The sequence below is a fragment of the Bemisia tabaci genome, chromosome 6 (genome assembly GCF_918797505.1).
Source record: "Bemisia tabaci chromosome 6, PGI_BMITA_v3".
In the NCBI taxonomy this organism is placed as follows: domain Eukaryota; kingdom Metazoa; phylum Arthropoda; class Insecta; order Hemiptera; family Aleyrodidae; genus Bemisia; species Bemisia tabaci.
In genome coordinates this window covers 8,451,905-8,475,489 of record NC_092798.1, presented here as the reverse complement: position 1 = coordinate 8,475,489, position 23,585 = coordinate 8,451,905, and the positions used below count along the sequence as shown (strand labels likewise).

The 23,585-nt window shown below is 41.2% G+C and overlaps 1 protein-coding gene across 1 annotated transcript in view; it reads left to right on the top strand.

The window, feature by feature from the left end:
* Positions 1-23,585, top strand: part of LOC109034571 (uncharacterized) — a 130,922-nt gene that overhangs the window by 70,179 nt on the left and 37,158 nt on the right. The window contains exon 2 of the mRNA XM_019047795.2: positions 11,584-11,916. Within this exon, the coding sequence (XP_018903340.2) occupies positions 11,610-11,916 (307 nt within the window). The 5' untranslated portion in view covers positions 11,584-11,609. The remainder of the gene's footprint in view (positions 1-11,583; positions 11,917-23,585) is intronic.

Below are 23,585 nucleotides of genomic sequence, written 5' to 3'. Positions count from 1 at the left end.
GACACTTAGACGCCACCATCAATATTCGAACCCGGGACCTATTGACCTAGAGTCAGACGCGCTGACCACTAGGCCAACCTGGTCGGCTACTCTAAGTTACTTGACCTTAGAATTTTTTCGCTTGTTTTAAATGATTTCCGCTCTGAACCGGCAACGATTCCAGCGTTCATCCTCGATTTGCAACTGAAAGGTCTCTCCTTAATTGAGAGCAGTGGCACGTCCCCTCGCGCGATGGCTCAAGGGCCGTTCACACCGGCGCGTCGCAGACGACGCGACGCGACGCGGCGCATCTGGGTGTCACCGCACCAATCGTAGCTGTCATCTTAATTGTGTCACCGGTCCCCCTAGCTCATCTCGGGATCAGTCTCACAGCCCCAGCCCGCGTTGCCATATCAACACACTGCCTCACTAATTTAATGTATGAATGGACCACTAGACAAGGTTCGAATTTAAGCAGTCTGATACAAGTTTCTTAACCAGAATTTCACGTAAAACACGATTCGCACAACGAAAATTATTGAAACCAACTCCTAACGAAGATATTAACGTTTTTATTTCACATTTGTTACGAGGAATTTGAACTGCCCGCTCACAAGAAACTCAAAGCTCTACGTGAGTCAAATATCGCGCACTACGACGGTTTCAGCAAGCTTCTCAATCGAGCACTGTTCATCTCCCATCGTGTCGTTCAAACTATAAGCAAGTTGCTAAAGCTGAGCCAAAGCGTCAAGACTGAGGTTGCCAGATTTTTATATCGCAGAGACTATCATGATAATGTTTAGCGCGCCATGTGAATCACGTAGAGCATTGAGTTTCAATGAGCGGGTGGTTTGAATTCACGCATCAGGAATCATTAAATATCTTTGAAAGGAGTTGATTTCGGTAATTTTTGTTGTGCGCATCGTGTTTTATGTAAAATTTTGATCAAGAAACACGTATTAGAATGCTGAAATTCGCACCTTTTCTAGGGGTCCATTGTGACTTTTTTACGGTTGCTTGGCATCGTAGATCCGACAGCCTCACGCCACGTGCCAAGCGACCGTGTTGTGATAGCCGAACAATGCCGTCCATTATTCAAATATGTGTGACCGTCTCAACCGTCTGTCACCGCTGGATCACGCTGAGACGCCTACTTTGTTGGATGTGAAAGGCAGACCAATAAAATGGATTGCATTTTGCGAGAGGGAAGGGAGAGGGGGGTACTTTCGTTCGAGTAGGTTGGAAGAATTTTAACCATTGGATTGTTTCTTTTGCTTTGGTTTATCTTAGCATCAGTGATTATTTCTCATCTACTTCGTGAGCATCAGTAGTATTGAGATAGTATATTTGAAAGAAACCAGCGTATGCACTAATTTGATGAATTACGTCATCACTTTTTCGCGTTAGAGGAGGAGAGGAATTAATTTAACCCTCTTTAGTACGGTGCCACTTATTCGCAACGCATCGCTTGGTTTTCGCAGGAGGGTCCTACCCCCAAAAACTGAGGTTTTAAAACTGTGTTTTTGAGATGACCGTTCTTAAAACTACGCTATTCTGCGACTACTAATTTCATGTGATTAAAGGACACATACAGTTAGTATGGTGCCCACATCAAACTCTCTGCTGAGAGTTTAATCAACATTAAACGCACATTAGATACCTCTAACTAACATTCTTATAGAACGAAAATTTAGGATGAAAATGTGCCCAGATGCGTAAAAATTTGGCTCCGAACAGATCCTAATATTTTCTTTATTAATTTTTGCAATCGGACCACGCAAAAAAATAGAAACTCTTGATGTGCGAAAGTGACGAGTTTAGAGTTGTCCGCAGGCCCACTCAGCACAGGAGAAAAAACGAAGTAACAACTGAAAACGTGATCTAATAAATATTAAAGTAAAGCATAATAATCGTAATAATTTATGGAAAACGTTTAATGTAACACTGCCTGTCCATGCTGCACCAGTACGCTGGCAGAAAAATATGCACCTGGAAAGGTCACGATTCAACTCTGACCCCAACTTTCCAGTGCGGTTGAACTTTCGCGCCCCTGCGGGTCGAAGCTCATAGTTGAGAATTTTCAACAAGCTCACTTCCACTTTCAGAGCTTTTGTCTGACCGCGTGGACTGGAAAAAATGCCTGAGCGCATGCACACAGGTATCCGCAAATTGAACATTCCACGCAGAAACCACGTATGAACTTTAAGGCACTGCTAAAATAGTGAACTTTGCACATACACCCTGGCAAACCAAGCAAGCACACATTAATGGCTAAAGCCGAGAAATCTTCATCTCCAACAGCCGACATTGCAAATCTTCACCCATGTTTTGTTTCGTTGAATGGAAACAAACATGCATTGGAAAAAAAACACATCGGATCTAGAGTCCAGACTCTTAAAAACATCGACAAGAAAAAATACTCTTGATTCAATCAGATTTAAGCTTAAATCAAGAACCAAGCCTCTTAATTGGAGCGGATTTCCTTTTGATCATGTAAGCTTAAATCTGCTTGAATCAAGAGTCTAACTAAGGGAAAGAGTGTTTAACTCAGGTAGATGCATTGGAATATCAAGCTGACTGGCTGTAATATAGAGCCATAATTTGACTCTGAATGAAACTTTTTGGAATTTTTCGCCTTGCTTTCCCACAAAATAGTATTGTTCCAACACAGTTTCCGTACCTTGTTACATAGAGTTCGTCAGTTCGGGCCACTTCACTGGAAAAAAAAAAACACAATGGATCTAGAGTCCAGACTCTTAAAAACATCGACAAGAAAAAATACTCTTGATTCAATCAGATTTAAGCTTAAATCAAGAACCAAGCCTCTTAATTGGAGCGGATTTCCTTTTGATCTAAGCTTAAATCTGCTTGAATCAAGAGTCCTTTTTCTTGTCAATGTTTTCAAGAGTCTGGACTCGAGATCCAATGTGTTTTTTTTTTCCAGTTTGTGGTCATCGATGTACACACATCGCAACATTTCAGAGTATCAAGAGACATTTTTATCGAGTACCCTGCTTGTGATTTATGATGATCCTTTAGAGGCATCTCTTAATTTTGATCGACAACACTTAACAATCACACCGATGACCCATTTTGATTGGCTCATTTTGATGGTGAAAACCGAGCTTATAAGGAAGATAAGAGTCCTGGGTCTCTAAAATATATCGACTCTGTGCGCCTCGTTTGGTTGCAAATTAAGCACGACGTTGCACAAGCAAAGCTTTTAAGTCGTTTCTACAAAGAATGTCTCAAATTTTATGAATTGCCGAAGAGAATGGTACGAGCGGCTCGAATGTGCATTGTTAGTTGCGTAATATGTTCGCGCGGACCCATTCGAACAAGTCGCCTCTAAAAGCGCACAGGTCCCATTTTCAGATGAGCCCTGTGCCGTATAAGACTACTAGCGTCGTAGGGCTCATCTGACAAATGTACGCGTTTCCTTGTTGATTTCGCTGCATCGTCAAACGGAAATGGAACAATAAATAACGAATCTCGGTACTTTGTTATCCGAGATGCGAGAGATTCTGCGGTTGTACCCGGACAAATGTTGACACTGCTGATAAGGACAGCGCGGTGCAATGATGCACTCGGCATGGTGCAAGCGAGGTGTGAATGGTCGATTATCGATATTTCCCCATTTAAACCTATGGTAAAGAATCGATTATTAAGGTGTTCGTTGCGAACACCTGGTCACTCGATCCTTTGCCATGGGTTTAAATGGCAGATCGGTCGATGTATCGTATCGCACGCCACGCCACTGCAAGCGAGACGCGAGGGCGCGTTGAGCGAAATTTGCGCGCACATATGAGGATAATTCTCCAGGCGGGTTTCTCTTACGTTTGTTTAGAGGTATAATAAGATAAAGCGGGAATGTTCGTGGCGCCATTGCCATTTTATGTGGAATTGTGAAACTTAGAGGGGAAGAAACGTGTTTGCGTCATTCACCACGTCAAATTGCCGCCTTTACTCACTGGCTTCCTGGCTCTTGCCTGTAAAAAGCAATTATCTTTCGAGATTATTATCTAAAACAATATATTGGATTGAGGATCTTAGTAGTGTAATCGAGTGAAGCAAGAGTCATCCGGAGATTCGCCTGATAAAATCGTTTTAAATTAAAGAGAAGAGAGAGGGTGTCTTAACAACGCGCTCATCATAAAAATACCGAACGGGTGGCGACGTTGATGAAAGTTCTTGAATGCAGATTCGTGTTTGAAGGATGTCTGTGTTGCATGTACGATAAATTGAAGGCGCTTTTGCTGCGCTCTCTTTACAAAAATGCTCTTAATCAGAGACGATTTTTTTTTTTTTTTTTTTTTTTTTTTTTTTTTTTTTATGGGAGACATTGATGATATGCTGATTTGCGATTCTGGTGTCTCCCCTCCCTCAAAACTCAATCCTTTTTATCTTGTTACTGTCGTCTAGCTATAAGAAATTACCCCATGTAAATATTCTTCTCAATTGCTAATTCTTTCAATAAAGGAACTTTAAATAATAAAAAAGGCGATATTTTTGAGGACCCCACATTATCAATTTAAACCATGTAATCGAGTGAGCCCAAAGTTGAATTCGGGGGTCACCGTTTTTTGCCTTAATATGGTTGATAAGCAACTTTATTGTGAGTAAAAAATCAAAGAAAATTCACCTAATGATGACTGATGAATGTCGGGCGAACACTTTGCCCGGCAAACTTCTGCAAATTCGGATTCGATTAGTGTGCTACACCGATTGCTTACAACTCCTCGGTCACTAGTCATCATTAGGCGAATTTTAGCTTTGACTTAGTCGATCCCTTATTGGAAGTGGGCTATCCGTTGCGGACAGCTAGGTATTCGCAGCGGATAGGTAGTACAGTATCAAAGTAACTTTTACGCTACGAAGAAAATAGGTATGCGGGGTCTGTAAATATATTTTCCCGGGCAATGCTGCTTTCTAGGGTCAGATTGTTGGGCAGCCAGGGGAGCGGAGCCCCCTGTAAAATAAAATTTGACTAGCTAGAAGACAGAGTTTTGTCAGGTAAATATGGCAAAGAACGATTTTTGCTGATCAGAATACAGTAAATGGGGTAGTAGGGTTTTGGTGTAAGTCAGTTGCCTTTTCTACCCTGGCGTTTAAGTCTCTGAGCTATTTTGTACGAAAAAGTGAATTTACACTGAGCCGAGCGTAGCAGAAAGGATCCGTGCAACCATACCACATCAAGATAGCGTTAAATACTTACTCGCCGTTTTTGGTTAAATCTTGATGACTAAACATGTATTAATTAAGTACTTAAAAATTTGTACTGTTTAGCACCTTTCATCTTACCTGGATGCAATTTCTTTTATTCTCCCGGGCCACTCATCATAACTCCTATGGTCAAGCATCTTAGAAAGGTCCTTGTCCTTATAGGAAATTCTCGTGGAATCTCAAGACATTGATTATATAATTTAAGACCACTTGTCGCCCGAACCATGTCGAGTCTTTCAATTCGCGGAAAGCTCATTAAAACATGCAGTTAGCAAATTTCTGAGAATTTCATCTTCTCGTAATTCTCATCGACAAAAACTTGAAACCGCTCAGATTAAAATAATTGACAAGAGGTCAACATTTCGTGCAAGCAGTAATTAGAGTTTTTAAGTTTATTTTTAAACTTAAAAAATCCTCAACGCGTTCCTTTCAGTGTGATAATATGCAAGGACGTCATAGGGAAATGTCAAATATAGTTCCGATGAAAGAGTTATCTCTCGTGTTTCCGCATTGTTTTAGATTTAAAGAATTTCACCTAGCTCACTAAAAACATAAAAATGCTCATCAGGAAAATGAATAAATATATCAAATTTTTACCCTCACCATGAGCAGCGTACGAGGAAGTTGCTTTTCGGCGAGTCTAAATCATGAGATCAACGAAGTAATTATTACATCTAAGATATGAAGAGGTAGAACCAAAGAGGCTTAAGTGCATTGCTAAGTATCAAGAATTCACCCGACGAATTGCTTCTTCCCTCACGAATAAAAGATGCAGGTTTTCATCGAAAATTTCGGAGAATATTAATTAAATTACACAGAGGTTTTCAGCAAAACATTTGCAGCCGTTGTCAACAAATGTCTTCCTTCGATTGAGGGAAACATTCCCACTACATCACTTCCAAATAATGCTTTGTTTTCTCCTAAAAAAAGAGGTTTAGAACCCTAAGATACTCATTTCCTTCACAAATATGGCTCGCTATTTAGGATATATCCCCTATTTCAAATTTAGCAATAAAAAAATTAAGAATCACAATTACTTGAGTTTCTCGGCAGCAATGTACGTTCCGAGGTGAAAGACAATCTTGACTTGACGACGAGACTTTTAACAGCATAGAAATGCTCATAACCTTTGTTAACTTCATCGTAATGGAATGTCAGGCAGACCGTTACCCAATACCGCCGTGTTAAGTAAAAACGCCGCGAGGGCCTTAAGGCGTCGCAAAATTTAATTTAATTTACTCGTAAGATACGAATATTCAGGAAAATCTTTGAATACTCCCAGTTCTTCAGAGTTACTAACAATTTATCTAAAGTACCTGAAAATTTCATTGGTAAATATTCATAATTTTTTTCTAAAATAAGCATTTTGTCAGAAAATAAATGGTAATATGTATGGATTGTTCATACGGCGTTCTTTCTTGATACGGTGGGCATATATCGCGCTAAAAAAATACATCACACACAGATTTCTTACCAATTTTTTCCGACGAAATATTGATTTTCATAACGTTTATCATTATTTCCCCTTGAATTTGTTTAGATATTAGGTAAAATTTTGGCGGATATTCTCAGAAATATTCAAAAGGAAAAGTCGCGATTTTTCAAGGAAATTTTTATTTCAAAGCAGAAAAAAGGTAACCTCTAAAATAATGATCAGTAAAAATTCAATATCTGGCACACTCCATCAGCGGTTTGACTATTGAAATGAATAGAGAAAGGGCAAGGTCAAGCAGACGATAGAAAAATGGAGCGATCATTATTTGTGGCTGGAATGCACAAAGGAAATACATGTAGACAAACTAACGAAAACCCACAAAAAACTATCGTTAGTTTGACATTTTCCCTCTCGCTCCATTACAACCAATCGTTTGAGCCAACAGGATCGCCTCATGTACCCTTTGTTTTCTTTATCTAACACTTTGTCTATCAATTACAACAATAAGCTAGCTGATGTTGTTACGATTGTGCAACTATTTCTCACCTTTATCGCGAATCCAGAGACCCGAGAATTACAATTGTTATCGTAAAAATATGACCGTTTACAAGAAATTTCCTGTTCGAATTTCAGCGTTTTTCCTCCTATTTGTGTGTTTTTTTCCTGTCGTTTTTCCTGTTTTGAAGCGAAGGCACTTAGGCACTTTTACAGTTAACACCATACACAAACTCAGCAACGCCTTAATTGTGCTTACAAGGTTTTATATTCACTCTGTTTAAATTTTCGTGCGGCATTTTCCGCCGTGCTAAGGAAAAACGCCGTATGAACATTCGAGAGTTGCCAAATTTCCTTCAATTAAATGTTTATTTTTTAGGAAAGTTATGAATATTTTTCCTTGAAAATTTTCGGAACTTTAGGCGAAGTTGCGAGCAAAATCATCTGAAAAATTGGAAAGAAAATATTCATAAGTTTACCAGGAAATCCGTGTTTTATTAAAGGAAATTTGGCAATGCCTGAGGGTTCATACGGCGTTTTCCCTTAGCACGCGGCAGTTTTTGTTTAGCACGGCACAAATGGCAGCACCGCTAAAGGAGCCCTGGCCCGGGTCCCATGTCCCGGTGCAAGCGTCGCGTCGCCCCGTCGGTTGCCCTACTAAACAAAAACAACGCAACAGCCTCGTAAATCCCGCTCAAATACGCGGTTTCCACCTCTTCAAATGTCGCATCGTCGGTCGTTGCATCTCCCGCGACGGACGACGCCGCGCCGCGCCGGCCGCGAGACACCAGACATGCTGTAAAAGTGTCTAACACGTCATTAAATTGCAATTATTCATGGTCCAACATAAATACGCGGCGACTCGGAGCGCTCTACCTGCTGCCACCCCCACCTGGTCCCCCCACCGACCCCCCGCGACCGTCTGTGCCCTCGCACTAATGATAATGTTCCGTCGTTGTCGGTAATCTATACGGATACCGAAACAATGGGCCGGGCTCCAGTGTAAACTTTATGTCGGCGTTGCTGTCTATCTCGGGGTTGTCGCCTACATCGCCGGCCTCAAATTCTTTATCATTTATGGATTGCACTTTTCAAAAAGGAACAAGAGCATTTCAATGTTGCTAAGATTGTGTAACTAACGTCCTTTCAATATAATTACTGGAATCACGCAAAAAATTAAATTTTCAAAGGTAATTTTCGTCTTGCAGTTGCAGTTTATTGAGAGTTAAGATAAACTTCTTCTAGATAATCTGTTTATATTCGCAAGGCAAAAAAAGTTGCACAATCTTAGCGACGTTGGATTGCTCTTGATTCCTTTTTGCAACATGCGATCCGCATTTACAATGTGATAACTTGGCTGCTGTGATAAGGAAAAACGCCGTATGAGCCTCCAGGAGTTGCCGAATTTCCTTTGATAAAACAAGAATTTCCTGATAAACTTATAAATGCTTTCCTTCCAATTTTTCAGATAATTTTGTTCGCGATCTCACCTAGAGTCCTTGAAAATGTCAAGGGAAAATATTCATAACTCCTCGAAAATAAATATTTAATTCAAGGGAATTCGGCAACTCTTGAATGTTCATACGGCGTTCCTGTTTAGCTTGCCGAAATAAAACCCAAGAAAATGTTAAACCAAGGCTAAAAACAAACAAAATGCCCGGGACAGGGCCGGATTAAGGGGGTGGCCACATGGGCCGCGGCCCTTGGCGGCAAAAGGGGGCGGAAAATTTTGCAATTTTTTTAAATGTAGCTATTAAGAAAAATCGGATTCAGAAAAAAAAATTACGAACGAGAAAAGGTGACAAAATCTCTCATTTCCTGAGTTTATATCTCTAATTTTGTCGTCCTTCTGTGATACAAGATACAGCACCTCTCATTAGTTGAGTTAAGACTAAGAGAGAAACCGAACACGGAATTTGGCCTGGAACAGCGCGGCGCAGAGAGCAATGATGACGAGAACGTGAGATGAAAAGGAGAAACCCTCGGCGCGGCGGCCTGCATGTAACACATATTAACGCCTACAAAACTGCAGGATTACTTCACGCATTGCGCCGAAGACAGTGCGGTCGCAGCGGTCAGCAGCGGGCAGCGTGAAACACATAGCGCCTACAAGACTGCATGAATACTTCACGCATTGCGTCAAACACAGTGCGTGCAGCAGCGGTCGGTCCGAAACGCATAGCGCATGTGAGACTGTAGGAATACTTCGCACGCATTGCGTCAAACACAGTGCGGTTAGCGCGGCGCGGCGGCGGATGTTAAAATTATTAAACCACATTTATGTTTGTTCTTTTATAATTGTTTGGTCCATCTCTTATATATGGAGGGCCTTGTCCATACAGAGATAGGTTTACGGAACTTAACTTTCGCGCCAAGTTCCGTGAACTTTTGCTAGTAGTGTTGACAGGGCTTTCGGAGTGGTGCACAATTTTTGCGCGTATGATTCACCAACCAGATTTGAAAAGGAAAAAATGAAATATAAAAAAACTCATTTCACCAAAAAACCCTCATAATGTTTTGGATTTGCTATAGAAAGGTGGAATTAAATGTTACACTATTTAGAATTGCTAGATATATTGCTACATGCTACAACCTATTTTTAGAATATTCCAGGAGGGCTGGCAGCGCTGTTATGAACGATTCCTAACGCGAACATTACACTGCCGGGCTAAAGAAAAACATCGTATGAACATTCAAGAGTTGCCACATTTCCTTCACTAAAATGTTTATTTCTGAGAAATCGTATGAATATTTTTTCCTGAGATTTTCAGGAACTTTGGGTGAAATTGCGAACAAAATTATCCCAAAAATTCGAGGAAAATTATTCATAAGTCTACCGAGAAAGCCGTGTTTTACACATGGACATTTGGCAACGCCTGAAGGCTCATACGGCGATTTTCCTTAGCGCGGCAGTACACCCATAAGGTTGAAGGAGACGCAACGAGAATGTTGTCGCGGCAATTTGGCATGGCCAATATTTTGAATTCCAACAATCAAAATTTATCGTTGAAATTATCGCGAAGGGGAGGACCACCTGGTAGTTCACGGCGGAGGAACGCGCCGTGCCTCGCGCTTTCCTCGAAGCCGCAGCAACGAGCAGCCATTACCTGAAGGAGTAACGCTTTTCACGGTTCCCGCAGCACATTTCTCGAATTTCGAAATGCGCTCTTTGAAATTTCGCCGATCGACTGCAGCCGCACCGTCTGTCGTCTGCACTCCGACGCAACGCACGGCTTTTTAGAAAGTCAACCTATCAACCTCAATTTATGTATTGATAGGTTTCTCATATATCCCTTAAATCGAGATGACATACCCTCATTGTTAGCGGATATTCCTCTTTCTCAAATTACAAAGACTTATGACCGCATGAAGTAAAAATGATCTTAGTCTATGAAACCAAAGTTCTCAATGGAGCGATTAGTGCCCATTTAGGCCAAAACTCGGATTTTCAGTTTGAGGAGCTTTATTGGTTCATATGGAGGATATTCCATATTCATTGAAGTTTTTCGGCTCGTTGGATTTCAAATCGCTGAATCTTTGGTTTACCAAGACGTCTGGGAACCGAAGTGGTCGGTTCGTGCAACCGAGGAGGTCGGTTCGTGCAACCGAAGGTTCTTGGGTTCAGTCGTCTGAACCGAGAAGTGCCTATGCTGAACGTTTCGTTCCTCGACCTTAGTCTGATCGACTTGGATCTTCTAGACCCGAGGCTTACAGTTTTTACACTTTATTCTTTATACTGCCGAAGCGCACTGTTTCTCTTGATGCTCTAAACTATTAACCTATGACAATTTTTATTTCTGCAGGTTTCGTGGCTTGTATACCCCTTCTTAGGGGTTTACAGCCAACTATAGAAAGTATATTTTATAGTTAGACATCAGGGGACTTTTTGGCACATCTATGCTCCGACTCTCAAATTTTCAGGGATTAAGGTCGAGTAGAATCTGTTTCTGCAGATCCACTCGTCAGCTCCGTGAAAATTGGCGCCACCACCGGGATTCGAACCCGGGACCTATTCTGCCGTGCTAAGGAAAAACGCCGTATGAAAATTCGAGAGTTGCCAAATTTCCCTTGATAAAACGCGTATTTTTGACCACATTCATGCATATTTTTCTTTGAAATTTTCGGATGTTTTAAATTGAATTGCGTACAAAATTGTCTGAAAATTTTGGAAAATGATATTCGCAATTTACCCAGTAAATTCGGTTTTCATCAAAGGAAATTTGGCAACGCCTGAAGGTGTATACGGCGTTCTTCCTTAGTACGGCAGTATTGGTCTAGAGTCAGACGCTCTGACCGCCCGGTCAGCCTGGCCGGACACCGATAATAAAGTTTTCCAGCCAAAGTTTTACAGCATCAGGTGGACTCATTTACAATGTTGCCTAAATTCAACATATTCTAGAATCAGCGTTTCTTGAGTAAATGACGTGGTTTTTGTTTCTTCTGTGTTGCAGGAGTGTTGGTGGTTGGCGCGAGGCTGATGGGCGACTCTGGGGGCGGCGGAGGCGGCCTGTCGGATGGGAAGGATTGGTCGACGCCGAGCGGAGCAGGAGCAGGAGCCGGAGCAGGAGCCGGAGCCGGAGTCGGGAGCTCGGATCTGGAGCTGGACTTAGAGCTGGATGACTCGATCGCGTCGATGAGCCTCGAGGAGCTCTGGTCGGCCGAGTTCCTGCCGCCGCCGCCCCGGCCCACCTTCTTCCAGCCGCACGTCCCCCCCGACGGACTCACCACCTGCGACATCTGCAACTGGGCCCTCCAGGACCTGCCCGGCTACAATTCTAGTCAAGGTCAGTCCGCAACACCCAAAAGAGATCCAGCTTTGCACCATTGCTATCATGGTATTGGCGGAAGCTTTTACTTTCGGGATTCCAACATACAACTCTTGAGCCAAGAGTTGAAAAGAATAATCCGAAGATTGCATTGAAATCGAAGCATACCTATGCCAGCATATGAAAAATCAGGGAGACTTAAACGCTGAGATAAGAAAAACAGCCACTCTGATCCTGCTAATTTGCCTTATCTAACCTAACCTAACCTAAGTTTATAGTTGAATTAATGGCCCTTTTGCTGCTTTTTTATCTTCGCCGAAAAGTTAATTCATTTCTCGCTGACAAAATTTATGAATTTTTTTAACTGGTGTGAGATTCATCGAAACACCTTAGTAAGAGGAGATTTTGATGATTTCAGCAGTCTTTCTTCTTTTGTCTACTAAAACTAATGAAAATGAAAAATTCAAGGGGAAAAAATCAATTATCATTCAACGAACTGTAAATTCAGCGTTGAATCCACATGATTCGTAAATAATCACTAGCAATACAACCAAAACGTTAGGAAAGGCGAAGAGTGCATTTACAGTGGAACATTCCTGAATGTACGAGAGAAGTGGCTGGCGGAGTTATTGAATACCTCGGGGGCAATCACACCTGTTCCACCTAAAATTTATTTCGTTTTTAACGGTGTGTTTATCTCCCCCGGCGTTCGAAATCACCCAATCAGGTACGAAATAACTCTGTAAATGGTGCCCGGAACCGAGGCGAAATAAAATTGTGCATAAAGCTCGTGATTACGCGTAAAATATTTGACCCGCTTACTCGGTCGAGTTTTGCCAGATTTAATGGAGCTATCTGGGAAGAGAAGATACTGGATCTGCGAGCTAAATCAACGTGTAGAACACAAGTTGATCCAACCTCCTGTCTCACAGTGATCCAGTTTTTGTGGATTCCGAACAACGAGAATTTAAGGGTCACTCAGAAATGTTTTCTTCCTTTAAAATGTATAAGTAAGATAGTTTTAAAAAATGTTATGGCGGCAAAAATGCATGAGAGTGATTAAAATTTTTGCACAAATTAATTACCCCGGAATTACACCTGAAATAAGTTGCAAAACTCGTTGAAGCAAGTACTTAGAACCGCAACTTTTCGACAATTTGAACTTATTTATGTTTGTCTACGGGAAAAAGTAACGCTCAAAACTGTCCAAAAAATCAAATTTACCATATTTTAAAGTTTACATAAGTCAAAAATATGCAGTTGCGAGAAAATTAAACTCAAATTCTAATCTGCCATGGTACAACATCATACCCTCTGTTATCACAACAAATAACTGAGCCACTTGCGACTATTTTTTCAGAATGAACTAAAAACTCGACAAAAATCGATCCACTGAAAATTGCTTGTGAAAAAATTGCCTGAAAATCATGTGCATAAAATGTATGTGCTTGACAATTTCTTTTAATTTATTTCATTCGTGCATTATGTACAGTTCTATCCAGTATAAAAACGCCCAATTCACACCTTGTTTCCGCTAACCTAAACCGTGATTTTTTGCCCTACAAAAACGTTCGTGTCCGTGACGCTCAGAGGAGATCCCACGGTGCGCCCAGCGAGACTACACTGTAGCAGGGCGGTTTGGAGAATTTATCGGGGCTCCAACAGCCTGTTTTGACACCTAATTTCTTTCTCTCGCCAGCTCGTGGCCTCGTAAAAAAGACGTGCCGGCTCTGGTAGTTCTCTCGAAGAAAGGGCGTAACTACATTTTGCAATGAGCCCCGTCATCCATGCCACTCAGCGCTTTTTCGAGCTTTCCTCAATGGGTGGTTCCGCGTTCTTGTAGGTAGAGCGACGAAATGCAGCTCCAGTTCCCGCCGGGGATTATATCGCGAATCGCGGCTGAAAAATCCGGCCGAAGAGTAGTGGCGTGGCGTGCTTTGCGATCTATCGATTGATCTACCATTTAAACCTATGGAAAAGGATCGATAAATAGGGCGTTCGCGACGAACACCTTAATAATCGATTCTTTACCATAGCTTTAAAGGGGAAAAATCGATAATCGATCACTCACGCCTCGCCACTGCGGAAGAGTTCTTTTAACTTCGCTTTGCCGGACGAAACGGTTCTGCCGTTCAGGAATCGTGTTTCGATAGTCGAATCTACTGGGTGTTAAAGGTTTGAACAACACGAGGTATACATTTTTTAAGTCTAAGTTAGGTTTTTTTCCAAATGGGCACTGATCCTAAAGTTCTACCTCCCAAAGTTACGGCCCCTATAATTTTACACATGCGAGGACAGTTTTGTGTCAATGGTCACGAAAATTTGGAATGCGTTAAGCAGAAAGGAACCAAGCCACATCAATTATTGTCAAATTTAATCGGGCAGTTTAATTTTTTACATGAAAACGGTTTAGCGGATGTTTGTGCAAATTTCAGTGAATTTTCTGCATAGTACGGGACGAATTTCTTAAAATTCTCAAAGGAAGCCTTTAATTGTAAACAAAATTAAATTGATCAGTTAAATTTGGTAATAGCTTATGTGTCTTGGTTCTTTTCTGCTGAACGTGGTCCACTTGCAGGTAGACTCAGTTTTTTATGCCAAATTGAGTTATCAGGTCAAAAATTATATTTTTCCAGTTTAAAAGGGTGTTGCGAGGTTCTTAACTTAAAACTGGAAAATATACATTCGTGTCGAGAACCCCTTAAAAACTTATAATTTTCCAACTGAAAGTTGGATTTCGCCCAAAAAATCCAAAGGTACAACCTGTTCGTGCTTGAAGGAAGTCCATGTTGCATCTGCAAAATTGAAAGCGTGATGGCACGAGGCGTGAAGTTAAGAAAAAAATTTTAAAAATGCGGCTTGATTACATGCCTCCAATTTTCGGCTGTGTTGCTGGCGTAGCCCTTAAAGCGAAACTACCAATAATATAAACGAACTTAACACGGTGTGGAAATGAAGCAAGGAAAAGGAAGCGCTTTGATGACGGCGCAGAGATACAACTATTCGTGCTTGATGAATGTGCATGCTGCATCTGCACAATTGAAGGCGCGATGGCTCGAGACGTGAACTCCTGAACTCGCAACGCTTTGCTTCATGTTGCTACTGAGGCGCCGTTCAGATTCGGGAGACAAATTGAAAACGAAGCCAGATTATGTATCTGCACAGTTTGTTCCAAAAAATAAACAAAAAAGTTTGGATTTTTTTTTTTTTTTTTTGAGCTTTAGGGACTGTGTCTTCGAAGTGTCTAACTTTAAGGCCCATACTCACAAGAGAGAAAAAGTCATATTTCGAGAAGCAGACGCCTGATTGAGTTAGCAGGTATCGGTTCAAGATGCAAATCTTCTAGTCGACAAATTCAACTGAATTTCCTTCCAGTGTTGCTCAGTTTCTCGTCGTTGCAGCTATCAAGTTAGAAGCCACATTTAATCGACCGCGTTAAGCAGAAAGGAACCAAGCCGCATCAGCTATTGCAAATTTTAATCGGGCGCTTTAATTTCTCACATGAAAATGATTGTGCGGATTTTTGTGGAAATTTCAGTAAATTTTCGGTAGTTCGTGAATCAAATTGCTCAACATTTACGAAGGAATCCGCACAAACGTTCTCTTCTAAAAAATTAAACTGCCCAGTTTTTGGCATTAGCTGATGTGGCATGATTCCTTTCTGCTTAACTCCTTTCTGTGTCCTTCTCATGCAAGGGAAATGTTCGTGATCGTGCACAGTATGACAGCAGCTGAATAGCCGGACGATGAACAACGCCAATATCCGGGAGGAGCTTTTTAGCGATTCTCCACTCTTGAGACCCTCCCCCCTCCTAACCCCCCTCCCCCCGGAGGCTGATGAGTCCGGGTCCATGCTGCAGACAAGAGGTTTAAGTTGGCTACCTCAAGTACACGATGCGATGTGGCCAAAAGAGCCTTTAGCTTTTTCTTCGCGGAAGTTATCTCTCTAGAGTGGTGAGACGGCAGCCTGAGGAGCTTTTGCAGATTGAGGTGTCTTTCAAGCTGACGGAATGAAATGTCCGCAATATACAGAGCAATTCCCTGTGTAACCTACCCTCTCTCTAGTACGAAGCCACTAATAATTCTATATTACACTGCCGGGCTGGGGCTAAGGAAAACACCGTATGAACATTCGAGAGTTGCCAAATTTCTACCCATAAAACGTTCATTTTTTAGGGAGAGTTACGATTATATATTCTCTTGAAATCGAGACATTTTTCGGCAAAGGGGCCCGCGAGAGACCCTATAGTTAGTCCATCATTTACCCCCTTACTCCATAAGAACTAACAATTTAAACCAATGGGATCCCTCCATACTCCCTATTCCTTCTTTGTCTATCAGTTTCAACAATCAGCCCACTGCAGGTCGATTATTGAAGTTTATAGACACAGCCATTGACAAAGAAGACATAAGGAGTATATAGCGATACTATTGGTTGAAATGAGTGGTTCTTATGGACTAATGGGGAGAATGATGGACTAACTATCGGGTCTCTTGTGGGTTGCCGTTAGTTAGTCTATCACCTTCATTCTTTGTCCATTGCAACCACCCGCTTTCACCAATAATTCCATCCATACCTTTTTTGTCTTCTTTGCCTATTACTTTGTCTATCAGTTTCAACAGTCAGCAGGCAGGACGTTAAAATCTCCTGAAGAGAAACGCCTCTATTTGTCTCTGCACGCGAGAGCTTTACTGTTGGTCGGCGTTTCGCTTGTGGATTTCCCGCGACCGGAAGTTGGTGACCGCCATCGTCCATCACCTTCGTCACCCTCGACGTCCGTCTCACCGATGGAACCGCTGAGCACCGCCCATCGACTCAAAACCCACCGGAAATGCACAATCTATCTTTTAATAACCGATCATCCTCCCTGGCCCCCACCCCTTTTCGTTTCGTGTTCGGGTTCCAAGCGCCGCCAAGATCCGCTGCTTTTCTGCGGTCGCGCTATTTTTTCGTCTAAGGTTTTGATTTACGGCGGGAAATCCATACAGCAGTGTTGCCAAACTTCTTCATATATGTACTACGAGCGAATGGGGTACAGCCCAGCCTTGTTTTCCAATTAGCACAGATTGCAATAAGTAGCAATTGTATAGTAAAATATTGCAATTCCACTGAGTGTTGTGTATGTTGCCTAGCTCCTATCAGAAGGGGCCCCATTTCTTGAAACTTATTGCAGTAAAATTGAAATAAGTTACAATTTTTATTGCTTATTGCCCATCTTCTGGCACATGAAGCTCATTTTGTTGATTGTTTAAAATCGGCATAAATCGACTGAAATGATGTAAAAGTATTGAAATTTAATAGTAAAATAATTACAATTGTATTAAAATCAAATTGCAATTTAATTTCAATACCTTTGTTGCACTGTGCTACTTGGGTGTCGGGCCATCGAGTGCCGAGCAAATGAAAGCACAGATATTTCATTACAAATAATCGGAATGCATATAAAGGACTCCTCAAATCGATTAAAATAGCAATAAAATATGTCAAACGGCGTTGTTGCCAAACAGTGGTCATGAAAAATGGTAAATTTTGGTTTTTATCATTCAGTTGGATCCTCAGCAGAGGTTATATATTTTAGAGGTCCCGGGCTCTAAGCCGTGTAATCGAAAGTGAGGGTTGATTTAAATTCGGAGATTGACGATATTTTTTGCCTTATGATGGTTAATGAGCAATTCGTAACTAAAAAATACAAATTTTTAATTCCGGTTTTTTTTTTTTTTTTTTTTTTTTTTTTTTATCTCCTCACTATTATTTGTTTTACGGAAAGCAAAGCGTTATTCCCTGAACCAAGCCGGATATAGTTCCAAATTCCAAAATGCAGCCCAACGATTCTCTACCAATCTACAATATTCGACCATCAAAACACGATTGCACGGCTCGTTGTTTCCCATCACTTGCGAGCAAACAAGTGACTCATTAAAGGACGAGCCCTCATGGATCCATCTCTGATCTTGAAGCTTGTCGGTGAAGGATAGAGGTGATTCTCGCTTGTCTGGCAACCGAGGTGGGATCGAGGACAGGAACAAATGAAATTCGCGCTGACAGCGACAGGGAACAAACTGCACGGAAAGGAGCGATAATTGAGTGGTCCTCGGCCGGACCCGTGGTCGTGGCGATTGTCATTTCCGCGGTTTGCTTTGACAAATCGCGACCGCGCCACTACACCACCTCCGATTAATTATTCCCACAAGCGTCCCCTATCTATGCTGCCATGCTAAGGAACAACGCCGTATGAACCCTCAGACGTTGCCGTATTTCCTCAAAGAAAAGCCGAATTGACTGGGAAAATTGTGAATATTTCCCTTCGAATTTTTCGGACGAGTTTGTTTACAATTGAATCGAAAAAATCTGAAAATTTCAAGGACAAATGCGCATAACTTTCCTCAAAAATACGTGTTTCATCTAGGGAAATTAGGCAACCTGAATGTTCATACGGCGTTCTTCCTTAGCACGGCAGTATGTTTCTACAAACGCTCTCTAACCCCTCCCACTTTCTTACCCCCTTTCCTCCCCGTTTCCATTCTCTCATCGTCCTATTTTCAGCATATTTCGTCGTCCCTCTGACGCAAGGGCGTATCTTTATTTCCACTTGAGCCCTGTTCTTCATATAACTCCATGCTTTTAGGGGCTCATGCGGAAATGGCCGAAGTTTTTTTCTCCCACCTAATGCGATAGGAAGCTAATTCAAGTTCGCTCATTGAAGTGGGGTTATTCCAAAATGTATCGAAGATTTTCGATTTCATGATCATTCCTGCACAAAGAAAAATACAGAGCTCAGGTATTCAAGAATAGTTCCTTTGACTCCCTCAAATTTTTCAAATTTCCAAGAACTTCTAATGAAACGTTTCAAAGTTGTGTTCGAAACGTTTCCCATCCATTCAGTTGATCTCCTTTCGCAGCAAATCTTATATGAATCTGTACCTGGGCGGTTAAAAAATGTTTAGACAATTCAAAATTTTTTTCCGATTGGTGTCATTAAAATTTCATTGATTTTCATATAAATTGTGGCAGAAATGTTCCGTAAATATGTTTCATTCATAGGCGTAGCTGTGACGATGGTTTGGAAATGTTTTTTAAACCTTCCTGATATAGTTTATTGAACGGACTGCAATGTAGGTATACAACATATATTTGACACATATTTTATTACACACATTTTTCTTGTTTTTTTATACCTTATTGAAATGAGTTCAAAACGTTTCCGACACATTTTAAGACAAATTTGAGCCATTTTAAGAAAGATTGAATGGTCTCCATCAGAACCATTTTCAATATGTTTTCAATATGTTTCAAAGACATGGTCAACTTGCACATTCCAAGTGTTCGTTTTGAAAATGTGTTGGAAGCATGTCAACGACTGATCCGAGATTGACGACATTTGCAACATTTTAAAAACATCCGATTGAGTAACCGTGTTCTCAGGTTAGATGTGCCTTAGCACCATCGGCAGTTAGAAATAATACAAAAGGAAAACATGTTTAAAATGTTGAAAAATCGGAGTTTCATCAATTCCAAAACACTGAAAACGGAAGATTAAGAAATGAATATTAGTGCCAGTACACTACATTCTATCGAGCTTTGAAGCAACTACATCCTGTAAGCACCAGTGATTTAAAAAATAGCGAACTAAATCAACAATGACTTAAAAATACTTAATTTAATCCTTCCGAATACTTCTTCCAAAACTCGATTTAAAGCTCCACTCTCACTGCAACACTATACAAGCATCGATAAATGCCAACTCGTTTATGTTATGCGAAGATAGTTAAAAGCCGAGTCGTAAGAAACGAAAGGGGGAAGTGGAAACGCATACGTGCTCAGTGAGAAAGAGGAGAAAGGCCGATAAGGCAAACGGTTATCAGAAATCATGTATCATTCATTTGGGTATCATTTATTTTGACCCGCGTTATTTCGTTATTTCATACCTAATTTATCAAAGCTAAGCGCCTCATTATCATTGCCTTTCCTCCACCGTGGATAACTATGCGATGTAGTACAACATGGACGGAATCGAGTTACAAGAAATAAACGTGTCATTATCGGTTCAATGTACCAAAATAATCAGAAGGTTAAGCAAAGCAGAGACAAGCTCTGACCTTACTACTGATTAGATTCGGTGGCGAGGCGTGAATGCTGAATGATCGATTTTCGATATTTCTTCATTTAAAGCTATGGCAAAGAATCGATTATTAAGGTGCGAACACACCGTTTATCGATTATTTTTCATAGGTTTAAATGGCGAACACTTTCATCGTCGATGCTTTACCATAGCTTTAAGTGGAGAAATATCAAAAATCGATCATTCACGCCTCGTCAATGGTTGTGGCTGTCAGTTTCTATCCAGAACACAATTTAAATAGGTATTTGCTTTCTACTTGGATATTGAAGTGAGGTGTTTCTCTAAACAAGAAATTTTTTACTCATTGCGTTTGTTAAAATTGTACTTTGCGAATGAATATAGCAAAAAAACTGTGTTTTCTGCGTTCTCATTAACGGATCTTTTCAATCAGATCTTTCAGTACTCGTTTTTCGTTGGGGTTGTTTTCCTTATCTAGTAGGGGCTTTCATACTTTTAAGCATCACAACTCGTTCAGTTACTTCAGTGTTTCTTCTTACATTGTCATTACCTTAATGAAAATTATGTAACAAGGTGGTAAAATAGTGCTGGGTTCAGACTATATTTTGCGGGGGAAACAAGGGGGGGGGGATTTTTTAACAAAATGTTAAAAAATCTCAATGAGAGTCAAAAATTTTAAGCCAAACCCAGCACTATTTTACCTTCTTGTTTCATAGAGTGTGGGCCACGTTTCTTAATATTTTTTATTGCTTAAAATTATGCTCGACACCATTCCATTAACTAATTTTTCGTGGTAAATTTTTTTCTTGACGAGTTCCAATGTGCTTCCCTCCATTAAAATGGAAAGTTACCGGAAGTTTTCAACATGGCAGTCCTATGCTGCCATGCTAAGGTAAAACGCCGTTTAAACATTCGAGAGTAATTGCCTTCCCTTGATAAATCATGTATTTCTAACGAAATTCATGGCCGGATTAAGGGGTTGGCCACATGGGCCGCGGCCCATGGCAGCAAATCTATAGGGGGCGGCAAATTTTGCAATCTTTTTAAATGTAGGTATAAAAAAAATCGGATTTAGAAAAAAAAATTACCAACGAGAAAAGGCGACAAAATCTCTCATTTTCTGAGAGTATAGTAATTTCTAATTTTGTCGTCTTCCAGTGATACAAGAGACAGCACCTTCAATTAGTCGAGTTAAGAGAGAAACCGAACACGCAATTTTGCCTGGAACGGCGCGACTTAGAGAGAAATTATGACGAGGACTTAAGATGAAAAGGATAAACCCTCGGCGTGGCGATCGGCATCTATATTATCTATATTATACAGCTACAAGCAAAATCTTGGAAGCACTATTTCTGACGAACTGCCGGACCGATAAGGATGATCTTTACATGTATGTCATCTGTAGTGGATGTAGATGTGCAAAAAAATATGAAACCCCGAACTTTTAATGTGGTAGAGCTTTTAAAGCTCATGTCACTTAAGTCCAATGTTAATAGCGTGAGAGATATGTCGTTTCCGCTAGAAACGTCAAGGTGTGGGATTCTACCTGAGTGACTCGAATAAACAATAAAACACTGGAAAAGCTCGTCAAGGGCTCCTCATTCGAAGAGTTGAGGAACGGTGCATCGCTCAGGATTCAAGGTTCAAGGTCCAAGGTATAAGGATTAACTCAATTTTTCCTGCATGCTTCCGCTTCCGGCTTCGATTTGTGGCATTGGTCAATTTACTTGATTGCTGATTTTCTATTGATATTTACAGCAGATAAACAGCAGATACAAAGTGAGAAGGCAGGCGCTGCGTCGCTTCGGGACGGACCAAATATTATTAACTCTTAACGGTCGAAATCCGATTTTTTTTTTAAATTAAGTATTTAAAAATAACATACTAAATGGAAATTTCTCCAGTAAGTGGACTGTGAAATTATGTACATGCAGCTATTCCTCATCATTTACAAATCTGAGTGTTACGTCAAAAATTTTGAAATCGATGCAGCTTGAACACAAAATGGTGTATTGAAATGGAAGAACATTTTTGCCTATACATATGCGTATAGGGCCTGCGAAGCGGTCCTGAGGGCGCGAGGCGCCCTCCCGGGGGTTGGGCCGCGTAGCGGTCAGGGGGCAGGGCCCCCTAGTTTAACATATATTAGCGGCTACAAGAATGCACGAATACTTCACGAATTGCATCAAACACAGTGCGGCCATTGCAGTCAGCGTGAAACGGATAGCGCCTACAAGAATGCATGCATACTTCACGCATTGCAGCAAACACGGTGCGATCAGCGTGAGACGCATAGCGCCTACAAGACTGCGTGAATACTTCACGCATTGCGCCAAACACGGTGCGGTCTGCGCGGCGCGGTGGCGGAAATTAAAATCATTAATCCAAATTTATGTTTGTTCTTTCATAATTTTTTCGTTCAATACTTATAAATAGAAGGCGTTGGCCACACAGGAATAGGTTTACGGAATCTGACTTTCGCGCAAAGTTCCGTGAACTTTTGCTAGTAGTGTTGCCAGGGCTTTCACAAAAAATGTGTTCAACACGAGTAAACGCGTCTTATGCACCCTTCCCCCGCTGGCACGTTCATTAGATGGTTTTTACTAATGTTTCAAAACGAATGAGAAGGGGCGGCAAAATACAGGCGGCCCACGGGCAGCAAGAAGGTAAATCCGGCCCTGACGAAATTTATGAATACTTTTCTTTGAAATTTTCAGATATTTTAGACCAAATTACGTGAAAAATGTGTTAAAATTTTAGACAAAAATATTCCCAATTTTTCCAGTGAATTCGATTTCTATCGAAGGAAATGTGGCAACGTCTGAAGGCTCATACGCCGTTCCTCCTTAACACGGCAGTAGGCATAACGTGTTTTCCTGAGACCAAGTCTCACCATTGATACGAGCATTTTCTCAAGATCTTATCTCGAGTCGATTCGACCCTTTACAAACGCACCAATTGATGGGAATTATTTTATTATTTTTATCTGCGCAGAAAATGACACGAGCGAGTAGGTGATGTGGGGGGGGGGGGGGCGGCGCTACGAGTCCTGGGACCCACGTCGAAAGAATTATTATTATTTGCGTATGGAAAACAGATGGCTCTTGGCGGGGGATTTATCGTCGTAAGGGCTATTACAGCGTTACACCGCCGTTTGGAGCAAGAACAACGTTCCTCGATGGGAGTTGAGGATTTTTGCGCGTGCAGCGTTACGGCCGGTCAAATGTCACGCAGCCAGTCGGTTTCGAGTTACATCGGCTCCTCCCCTTGGTGCAGTGTTGCCGTCTTTCCTCCAGATAAAGTTCGCTTCATTTGCAATCCGTCTAAACGGATTTGTTTACGAAGCTGGAGAGCAAGGAAAGTTGGAGAAAGTAAGAGCTAGAATTTATACAAAGTATACAAATGAAGACAGGGAAATGTTAGAGAAATTCCAGGATAAATGCGGATATGAGAGGAAAAACGAGGAAATGTCCGACACTTTCATGAAATAGATTGAACTCATGTATTGTATTTGATTTTTCTCAATCAACCGAGTGTGGTCTGGTCAGGGGGGCACTTCACCGGAAATTGTGAAGGAAAAATACGGAAATATGTCCCTGAATATAAGGA